The sequence below is a fragment of the Salvia hispanica genome, chromosome 1 (assembly GCF_023119035.1).
Source record: "Salvia hispanica cultivar TCC Black 2014 chromosome 1, UniMelb_Shisp_WGS_1.0, whole genome shotgun sequence".
Classification (NCBI taxonomy): Eukaryota; Viridiplantae; Streptophyta; class Magnoliopsida; order Lamiales; family Lamiaceae; genus Salvia; species Salvia hispanica.
In genome coordinates this window covers 27202640-27214288 of record NC_062965.1, presented here as the reverse complement: position 1 = coordinate 27214288, position 11649 = coordinate 27202640, and the positions used below count along the sequence as shown (strand labels likewise).

At 32.6% G+C, this 11649-nt stretch overlaps 1 protein-coding gene across 1 annotated transcript; it reads right to left on the bottom strand.

Annotated features, from left to right (window-relative positions):
• Positions 1–4937: 4937 nt before the first annotated feature.
• On the bottom strand, positions 4938–7064 carry LOC125201830 (probable pectate lyase 18). The gene is made up of 4 exons (XM_048100096.1): positions 6930–7064; positions 6084–6824; positions 5850–5988; positions 4938–5546 (listed from the first exon to the last, which is right to left on the bottom strand). The coding sequence occupies exons 1-4, from the start codon at positions 7034–7036 to the stop codon at positions 5325–5327; spliced, it is 1209 nt and encodes a 402-aa protein (XP_047956053.1). The 5' UTR covers positions 7037–7064; the 3' UTR covers positions 4938–5324.
• Between the last annotated feature and the right edge of the window lie 4585 nt (positions 7065–11649).

Sequence of the window (11649 nt, the reverse complement as noted above, 5' to 3'; positions counted from 1 at the left end):
CGTGTGTTTATTAAACCATATTAGCGCCATGGCGTTGGTGATAGATATTGTAGAGAGAAAGAACGGCACGCGACGGCGAAACCACATTTACGTACTAGAATGAAGTAAAAACCTACTTGGAATGAAGTAAAAACCTACTAGAATGAATTAATATATTCTGGAACGAAGTTAAATCTTCGTAACATGTTAGTATGACTTATTTACCCTCAGATGAATTAAAATAGGCTCGTGATGAAGGCTAAAATAATTTATAAATTTCTGTATCTTATCCATAAAAAACTTGATCTAAAAGCCCTAATTTGGTAGGGTTCGGTGGTTCGGTCTTTAAGAGTGGATTTGTGGATAATAGGACTCATTATGTATATATAGTTAGATAATTATATGAATTATATATGAGATGTAAAATTTCATATCAAATCAAACTTCTGCCGTTAGCTAAATGGGATGATAATTAATGCATATATATGTGTATATCGAGTTATATGATTTATGTATGAACATGAGAAATTTCCATATATGTGTGTGTCTGTGTGTGACTCTAGTTGGAGATAGGATCCATAAACATATCTATTTGTCAAAATACTATTGGTTGGACATACCACATATGCATTCCATGGTAGTATACCGAGACTACAGAATTTTTTCTTCAATGGAAGAGGCTACTTGTAGAATTTATTTTTTTAGCTTATAACTAGGCCTCAATCTCTGTGCATCAAGTGATAGGTAAAATGGGCTTAGTTTTATTTTCCAGAAATGGGCTTTATTCTATTTTCTTGGCTATAAGTATGTATAAAATGGGTTTCGTTTTATTTTTCTGAAACGGGCTTCAGAAATATTTCGTTACTAGGCTATAAGTCTATACCATTAGGAGTGGATATTAAATATGTATATATATAATTAAGTGTTAAAAAGAATGCGATATACATATTATAAAAAAATACTGTTGTTGTGTATAGTATATGTATGCATATATTAGTTCAAAGTCTAGGTTAGAGTGGGGGCATAAATTTTCTAACATTAAAGTGATTTGGTTCCTTAAAAAAATGATTTGGTAGTAAATTTTGTGCCTACTTTGACAATTTAGTATTAGATCTTGAATTACTCCTAAACATTCCAATAAATAAAAAAATAAATTAGTGTTTTTGTACTGAATGATCATTCAAGTACCATGTCAGTCGTAATATTTATTGCTGCATTTTTATTTTTTGGATTGGGGTTTCTCTATTTTATATAGAATTATCATCATGCTAAAGTTATAACCACGCTGTCATGCATATCATTTATAATATTTATTATTGCCTTTTTTGTTTTCCATTGTAGTTTATCTTTATTTGATACAATTATCATTTTTGCTATTGGACTTTTGTATTTTTATATCGATATCCAGCACAGACAGATCAATAAAGACAAATAAATTATGCAATTAGTTTTGTCTTTTATTCAATAAAGGCAATGAGAAATTGCAATCATGCAAGCGTAGGATTCACTTGTTGCCTTCTCAATTTTTGGTTTCATATTTAATCATCACGTTGTGTGTATTTTTATTCAAAATTAATTTATGTGTCGTGGTAATAATTTTAATTTTATATTATGAATGTTTCAAATTTTGTTTTTTACAATTAAACTAATTTGTAAATGTAGTGTTATTTATAAAATTAACTCATTCATATAATTAATTCAGTTTATTAAAACAAAACCATAAATACACATAATTAAGATAATTAATAGATTATGATGAATATATAGTCATGTTAAAAAAGTGGAATTATGACAGTGAAGTGTACTGAATAATAAAAGTGAACAAGTATTTTAGTGGATGGCCTCACACCACTTCATTCTAGAAAAAGTTATTCTTCCAATCCAAAGTAATTTTTGTTTGTGATATATGACTAGTCAAAATCAAATTTTGTTATGACATTTTTATCTTAGTTTGCTTTGTAATTCATATATGTTCTGCACGTGATTCGAAATTGATGGGGCATGATTTAGAAGAATAATCTGTATCAACCACCAAACTTTTTTTGGAACAATTTATAACTAATATAAGTAATAACTACTTTTCCATCATCTCACATGGTTAAATCATTTCAAAGAACCATGTCTCATGAATTAAGAAAACTTGAAAATAGTGAAAAGAATAATTTCATTTCACTGGAATATATTAAGTAGTACAAGAAAAGAAATTATTAGTTTTCTTTCGGTGTTAGCTTTTCCCCTTTTATTAAACAAGAAATTTCCAAAAGATATCTACATTATATAAAAAAGGAAATTTCAGCGAGCAAAAATAGAATTAATAGAAAAATATGCAGAAGTAAAAAAGGTCAAAAGTCCCAAGGAGATGGAGAAAAAATTGCATTTTTACAATTTTCCTTTTATGTATGCATTATTTCTTTACGTTGCCATATTTATGTAGTACTCCGTAGTATTTAATTATATTACTAATATTGGTTCGAATTTCATCTAACTTATGAGATACCCTATTATTAGATAATTGTGATCAATTGCTAATTAATTATCAATTTCAAATTAAAATCAAATCTTAGTAATTGGATTAGGAGATCTAATGATTATAATAATCCGAATGTATTATATTTTAAATTATAAAAATTATAATATAAACTTAAAGAATATAGATGTTAATCCTAGTTAAAACTAACCATTTTCCATGTCCTCAAAATCATCTTAAAACTGATTTACGTAACTCTCCGGATTTAAATTATTTTTTAATAAAAAATAGTACTCCCTCCGTCCCAAGGTATTAGACCAACTTTCCTTTTTGGGATGTCCCAACATACTAGACTCGTTTCCTTTTTTAGCAAAAAGCATCTATCTTATTTTATTCTCCACCTACTTTTTTCTCTCTTCTCTCCCCTGCTTTTTCCCTCTCTCATACTTTACTCTCTCCACTTTAACTATTTAAATATCAATTCCTTAAATCATGTGCCCAAAGGAAGTGAGTCTAATACTCCGGGACGGAGGGAGTATATCAATTTAAATGTATTTTCATAAGGATTCTAACGAGATCTCAATTACATATGTTCTGACGATGATTAGATGATGAAATTTTATATTTTTTATTTCAATTTTCGTATATTTTAACATGACTCTATTATTATATTCCCATCTTGTAGAAAAACTTAATGAACTGTCGAAACATTGTATATTAATTATCTCATCAAAACTATAAAAAGAACGACATAATTTAATTTGAAACGTTGCTACAAATGTATTATTACACCAAACTACCTATAGTTATGTGAGTGGCTCATGGAGCAATTAAGTGTCGTTTTGTCTATATAATATGCATACTTATAAAATTAATTTTAATACACATGCACTAAACTAACGTAACACTTAAATGATTTCAGTATTTCACAAGTAGTTCAAGAAAAAGGGCAAGTTTTAATGGCAACAATGAAAATGACTTATAATCAATGCATGATATAGAAATTAGTCAGTTGAAGGCTAAGTATTTAATGGAAATTGAGAATTGTTATTTTGTCAAAAAAATGCAGTTGTAACCAATTACTAGCTGCCCCAATTGAAAGAAGATCAAATTGCATGTGCATGTTGCCTTTTGTCACATCAAAATTCCAAATTTCAACTAATTAAATGTTTAGAATACCTGAAAGAAAATCTTCACATCATTGGCCCCAATAGCATTAGGTTTAATCCAATCAAATTAGCATAATGTTTCTTTAGTTTCCATTTTTTCTCATTTCTTTTTAAATTGAATTAAGAAGGTGATATAATGATTAGTTTTATTTACACTGATATGAGATATTTATTAATTTGTTTCATTTTTCAACGAAAATCCATCTTACTTGGTCTTCAAACTTTTATAGAGTAACGGGTCCTTTTGTTTTCTTAAATATTGTTTCAAACTAATTGGTCTCTTATTATATCCGTCAAAAGCTACATATTTCCTAGTTTGATAATTTTAATTTTTTAATTCTTTAAGAATTCAATTAGTAGCATAAAAATGTACACATGGGACTCTATATAGCCTTAATTATTTATAAAAAAAAATGCAATGGGTTAATTTGTTTTATATGTAGAGTCCGTAGCTAAAACTAATACAGTAATTACATCAATTAATATAAATGGTAGCTAGAGTATCAAAGATTTAAATTCTTAAATTGGAAAATTGTAAAGCACAATTTATTAAAAAATAATTAAAGAGGAGTAATTAATTTGAAGAGGTAAGTGCATGTAGTTGGCATTATCGATAAACATAGTATCTGATTCCCTATCTTACCCAATTAAAATAATAATTCCCATATCACTCTCACCATTAAGATAATAATCTTTGACTGCTTTAGAATGTTCATTCCACATTAGTTACAATACTATCTGTAATTGGAATCAAATCTTTTATCTTAACCTTAATCAATTCATTGGTAATATTTGGTTCATAGCACTTGTCTTCTCTACATCCACTCTTCTAATTTGTTGTGTATGCCATTTGTCTTTCTCTACATCCACTCTTCATAGTGTAGTTTAGAGCTTTGTGTTTTATTTGTTGTTTGTCTTGATTGGTTTTTCATCATAGTTATTGTTTTTTTCTTGTTTTTTTTTATTTATATCAGTTAGAGACCGTTTTTATGTTTAGGTACGTGTTGCCCAATATGTGGGTGGTCCATCCTTTATGATTGGGTATGTGACGCCCAATAATCGTTTGAGTTTGGTATTTGAACTTGTTATTCTGTTCAAGTTGAGGTGAGGAGACTACTCTGTCATGGAGGCGGGTAGTTAGGATTGATGAATAATAGTTTATTTCTGTTTTCGTTTTTTTTTTATTAGATTTAGATAGAATTTTTGATTCATTACTCTTTTTGTTATTTTTATTTTGAGCACTTTGTTAACTCACATGTTACAGACTTTGAAGTTTTTGTACAATATATGTAGTAACAAATAAATAAAGAGATGGGGTGAGATAGAGAAAAATTTAGTACTACTACTATATTATATATCAACTCCTCAGCACTTGCTTTCTCAAAAACCAAATTACAAGTGTAAAATGACGGTACTACCCATGGTTGAGGATTAGCAGGCCGAGGTTGTAATAAAAAGTAACAAAAGTGAAAAAATGATGAATAAAGATCCACCAAAGTAAAAACAAAGATTAAAATTAAAAAGGAAAAAAACTCAAAAAGAAAGAAAAGAAACCCTATTGCTCCTTGGACCAATTAAGTGGCCATTCTAAAGAAGAGCATTAAATTCAAATTTCAACATCATTTAGGGTTCCTTAGCTAGAATTCCACTTTGAAGGCTTTAATGAAATAATTTAGCCTCGTTCGCAAGGTCATAATAGTCATTTCCAATCAACAATGCGACCCCTTCCGACAATTCAGGCTACCGGCTCCAGCCGTGATCGAGCTGACTAGGCTCGACGGTCGGGCGCCAAGGCTCGACGCTTTAGCATAGCTCGACGATGCCCCAGCCCCCGACGGCGTGAAATACGCACCGTTCAACATTAGATCCCCTTCCGATCTCCAATTCCAACTCTTCCACTGACGTTCGGGCGCGTCCTCGTGTTTGGTCACCTTCACCAATTTCAATTAAATTGTCAACAAACCTAACTCCATATCAGCTACATGTATCAATGCCTTTAATAGAAGTAGTAGAAATAGTACAAAGTATTTATTTCACTCATCTAATATCAACATATACATTATTGTGACAATTAAATTTGTGAACGGCTAAATATTTTATAGTACTACAAACTACAGTATATATTCCATTTCAATAGTAATAAAATAATAGACGCATTAATTAGTATACTCTATAGTAATTTCCCTATTGAATAATGTCGTTAACTAAATGTAAAGATGTAATAAATTCCTCACCTCTTTGCTGAATCTATCATTTGGTGCAAGAAATCTATTGCCTTGGCTGTTAATTGTGGGATCCGCACTCCCACCAATGGCATACATCTCCCAATGTGTATAGTCATTGTTGACCACATGGAAGTATCCGTGTCTACATCTGATGATACACAACGACATGGTACATACTTAAGTCGATTAATTTTTTAAGAAAATTAAAATAAAATATAATGTTAGGTCTCGTATTTCACTAACCTCGGCATTCTTTGAACTAGCCCTTCCCCAAAGTGATTGAAGGCAATGGTGACTTGCATCCCTTTATCTTGTGTGTATGAGTCACTATGCCCCAAAAGCATGACTTTATCATGATGGGTCATGTAATTGTTTGATATGGTGATGGCGGTGGACCCATGGATGGCATCAATCAAGCCATCTTTGCAGTTGGAGAGTGAGCAATGATCAACCCACACGTGGCTCCCGCCAAAGATGGACACGCCGTCGCCGTCGGATATGGTCCTCCACCCGTAGTGCTGTGGGGAGTCACGCACCATAGCATTCCCGCCTTGCTTGCAATCATGTATGTGGATGCCATGTATGATGATGTTGGTCACACCTTGGATGGTGATGCATGGACCATTGGCAATGTGCACACTAGCGCCCCTACCATCAATGGTCTTGAAAGAGTTCATGATCAACTCCTCCTTCAATTGGATGACCATGTCGCGCGCGAATATGATCCATAGCGGCTCGTCCTGGATGACCGCGTGCCGGAGCGTCCCGGGCTTCGGGTTCACAGGGTCGTCGCCCCCGGATTCTGTCACAACGTAGATTTTTCCGTCCCGGCCCCCGATGGCATTCTTGCCGAATCCGATCGCGCAATCGGCCAACTTCTGGCGGTTTTTCTCCCAGTTGGAGTCGCACCGCCAGCAGTCGTCGATGGGGTTCCCAGTGTTGCAGGACAGGAACCCCAATTTCCTCCTCGAGGCATTCAATTTCCTACAAAAACCACACATTGTTAGGACCAATGTAGTAACATTAATAAGAAAAAAGCGACACATTGCACAACATGAAGAGTTGTACTTCATGCTAGCATAGTTGTACCTATGGACCTCTTGGACTACTAGCTCAGGGTCTTTGAGTGTTGGAGATGAGGCAATGAGAGATGGGAGGAAGAATGTGAACAAGAGGAAAAAGAATGATAGTGCCATTGTTTTGAATTTTGGAGAGAGAAGGAAATGGAGGAAAGATTAGTGAGAAAGAGAGAGGGAAATGAATGGGGTTTATAAAGAGGATTAAAGCCGGACAAGGTGGCGTGAATTAACTAAACAGGTAGGGCCCACATGGCTTGAGCTCCTTTGGTAATTACTGGTTTTGCGGAGAGGCCACCCCTATCCTACCCCGTGGTAGTTTTGGTAGTTATGCTGGTCCAATATTTCGAAAAAGGTGATGCTGATTAAATAAATGAAAAAAACTTTGGAAATCTAAAGAGAATCAAGAGTTATTTTGTTATCTTATTTTAGTTCATCTATTTGTTACGTGTTGTATTTGTAGTGAAAATGGGAGCATTATTTAGGTATATTTTGATTCTCGTCGCAACAATTGCAGTTTTCACGAGAACACGATATCATTGTCTTGCATTCGTAGTGACAATGATTGAACTATTAATTTCAAATTTTCTCGCTTTATAAGATTCGAATGCAAATATACGATATTCAAGATAAAAAAAAGGCTGAAAATGATTATTACCCCTCTCGACTCTCAATAAGTAGAGTTTCATTTGAGTCATTTCTTATGTACGTACATGCTAATCTATATATATTCTTTCTTAGTGAACATTCGTTCTAGAGTAATTGTTAATACGAATGTGCATGAGAAACTCTGTTATAGACAATTATACATTCAGGGTAGTGGTGGGATCCAGGAGGTGGGAGGGGTCCCCCGACTAATTACCCCTTATCCAGACGTGAAATTTCCATAATCCATATCCACCCCTTTGTTTGCCTCCGAAGTCGTCCCAAAGATTGAAAAATAGCCATATCGCGCTCTTCGTTTTCGAATCCTAGATCCTCCACTAATTCAATCCACGATAAAATATTTCATTAAAATTGTCCATTTAAACTTATTTGGAAAGCTAATTATAGATTCTTTTGTTTGGAACAATAGAGTTGCTATGCTCATTACTTTTTTGTTGAGGAGAAGAATAATAATCAAGATATACTTTAGATAGACTTGTGGGTAGCCAATGAAAGGAGGGATTTCAGCCTTCATCAATTATTTTTCGTAGTATATATAAAGTCATGAAATTGGCAATATCTTGTGAGAATTATTGTAATAGTCCAAAAAATGGATTCTTGAAATTTCAAAATAGAAATTTTAAAAGTGGGGATAAGCACACAATCCTAAAAATACACACTTCCAACCGCATGCATATACCACTCAAGAAATGCTGCCCTTTTGCAAAGAGATCTTGAGTTTGAAGCCTCTTACCTTTTTCATTTTTTAAGAAAACAACAAATTGAATGACCATCATTTGAGCTTGCACATACATTGTCAGAAACCATAATTTTTTATTTTGAGAGTTAGATTTAATTAATAATCGTGATTGACTGAGAATAAATCGCTTTAGTTGAGAAATCACGTTCAATTAAAGCATGTAAAAGTAAACAGTTAAAATAGACTAAAGTTACTATTGTTATGTGGAAAAGACTAACTCCACCAAATTATTCAACAAAAATTACAATGGAAAGTAACCATATCGATAATTATGGATTTTGACTTTTGCAAAAGATTTGAAGTGATTTTGTCGATCCCTTCATCAAAGGAGAATCCAAATTTGTGTTAAAGAATTATAAAGAGATGATGAATAATGTGACATATACAGTTTCTTTTTTGTTATTTATTTTTAAAGAATATGATTAACAATTTAGATCATATTTCTCTAGGTTCTTTTTATTTGGTGTTTTTTCAATTGCCTTTTGTTTGGGGAGTAAATTCGTGTAGTACTTTTATAGTCTGCCTAACAAAATTTAAAAAAATAAGTTTGTCAAAATAGTTAATGTAACTATAAGACCTACATATAAAAGTTGAAGTACAATGGCTTATTAATATCTGGTTTAATTTTCCTCCAAAAAATATGGATTAAAAGTTATAGTACTACTAAAGTAGCAAGTTAAGATATAAAATTACAAATACATTCCAAGAAAATAAAGTTTGTTCTAAGAGTTATTTATACAAAATTAAAAGTACATAATCTTAAATGTATTACAGTACCTTTTACAATTTTTATGACTTAGACAATGTGCAGTTCTTATAATTAATAATGGATGCACGATTCTTTTATGGAAAAAATGATAAATTATTATAATGAAATTTGTATGTGTTCCTATTATAAATGTAAGTCGCAAATTTTCTTTGTTATAGGTATATTAAGTATAATGTAATTAAAACCATTAAATTCGAACTACCATGTGACCAAAATAAATTTTCATTGAAAAATAATTTAGGTTTCCCTTTACTATATCCATCCATCCACCGACAGAATTTATATAAATTTGGTAGTGCGTGACATCTTTCTTCTATATAACGAATTAATCAAAAATTTAAACGGTTGTGACAAAAATACTTTTGTTGTTTTCTATGATTCTCTATATCTTCAACTAAATTCTAATCTTTCTCAACTGTTGCATGGACAATTACGTTTGTGGCTTCTCAATTTTCGTAAATCACTTTATAACATTTCTTATTTGGACTTAATATTTAATTAAATGGGTTTATCTTCTTGCTTTAATTAAATGTCATTACACGTAAAGTTTTATTTGGATTTGTATTATTTGTTAACCTCCTAAATAGGGGTGGGAATATGGATATCGGGTATTGGATTTACCCATACCCGACCCGATATCCTCCGCATTTGGATACCCAATATCTAATTTTATGGGATTGGGTATTAAAATATAAGATAAATCGGGTATTGGATAACCCGAATGGGTATCGGGTATTACCCGAATATCCAATTTATTATTTAAAGCATATTTTAAATTAGGTTTAGCCATTTTGCATTAAATATAATCTTATAATTTAAAATAATAGTGATCCATTTTTTTTAGTTTTATACTATAAAATAAATGAAACATTAAAGATATTAGTCAATTTAGATATTTCTATATTTCTATTAATATATAAAATTTAATTTTTTAATTAATTATTAACACATGTAAAGAGTCGGGGATTTGGATACCCGATACGTCGGATATGGATACCCGGAGCGGGTATTGGAGTACCTGAAAATATATCGGGGCGGGTTTTGGATAGACATTTTTATGATTTTTGGGTTTGGATACCCGGTTTTTTTGGGTCGGGTATCCACGGATACCCGTATTCCCACCCCTACTCCTAGACATATCAGTACCAAATTATTTAGGTCAAACAATGCAATAAAAATCGTGTATACTTAGTAAATTGGTTATTTGGGAACGACTGAGTATGAAGCCTGAAATGAAACGAATAAATCAACGACCACAGCAATTTAATTGAGCTTCCATATAGTTTATATTTGGACCCAACTCGATTCATATTATTGATATGATTATGATTTGTTATTTTTGCCTATATATTCTCTATATTTCATTGTCAATTGTATATGAAAATTATATAATGAAATCTCTTCTTGATGTCGCCGCTATATTCTTATCAAACTAGATAAAACATTTTTTGTGTATCGTATTGTATTTTTTTTTAATTGAATAAAAGGCTCAAACCACCGACGGCAGTGAGCAGAAATGTTTCGACCCAACAAAAAACGGACAACTAGAGCGCCGAACAAGAACAAGCAACAAGCCAAAAACAAAGACACGAAAGAAACGAGCAACAAAGCCACGACCAACACACCTCCCGCCAACAAAGAAAGCAACAAAGAGTAAGCAACACCACTGTCAAAAACCAAGACGATCCCAGCAGCAGCCAAAAGGCAAAAGAGGCGAGATGAAATTCACCTTTGTATCAATTGGCAAGTGGAAATGGTTCTTTGATACCTTCCAGACCATCTTCTAGCTTTGACCAGCTCATCATACATTTCTCCTGGTAGGAAAGGGAAGTTCGGGCACCACCCTTTTATCCATGAGCTGAGCCTCCACAAAATTACTTTTCTTTCAACCTCCCAATTTGGTTCAAAGTTTTGGAAAACAACTTTATTTCTAATCCACCATATGGACCATGTAATCACATAGAAAAGGGATGTCCATATTTTCTTATCGAACTTGTAGAAAGGTGCATCCATCCAAGTGAGAAAAACACAAGATCGGGTCTTCGGGCAAGCTGAAGGCGAGATTCCATTATCATTACTTCCAAACAACTAATAGAAAAGGATTTAGAAAATATGTAAATAGAAATCCTAGGAGATAACAATGCGAGTACTCGAGGAGCCATATTAAAACTTTCGAAGACGAACATCCAATAGAAAAACAACTAAGGAAAAGAATGCTCATATAGGAGCCAAGACACAAAAAGAAACTCCAGATGAAGTCAAGGGATCGACCAATCCCAATGCAGGCCCCTGAGAGCTAGAAACTCCATTAAATTCAGTTTTGATGTTGTCATCAACTTTAATGTGTGGCAGCTCCTTCCAAACCCTTCAGGGTTGAATTACCTTCCATTCTTTGTTAGCATCCAATGCCAATAACGGCTGCAGTGCAACCAATGCTTTTTTATCCTGACGATAGCCTTAATTATTTATTATGTTCGACTCTACGAGTTTTGTTTACTAAGTCAGCCTTAAATTTTCTAAAGATCATACCCCCAAAGTCCAAACTTTTTTCTATTTCAC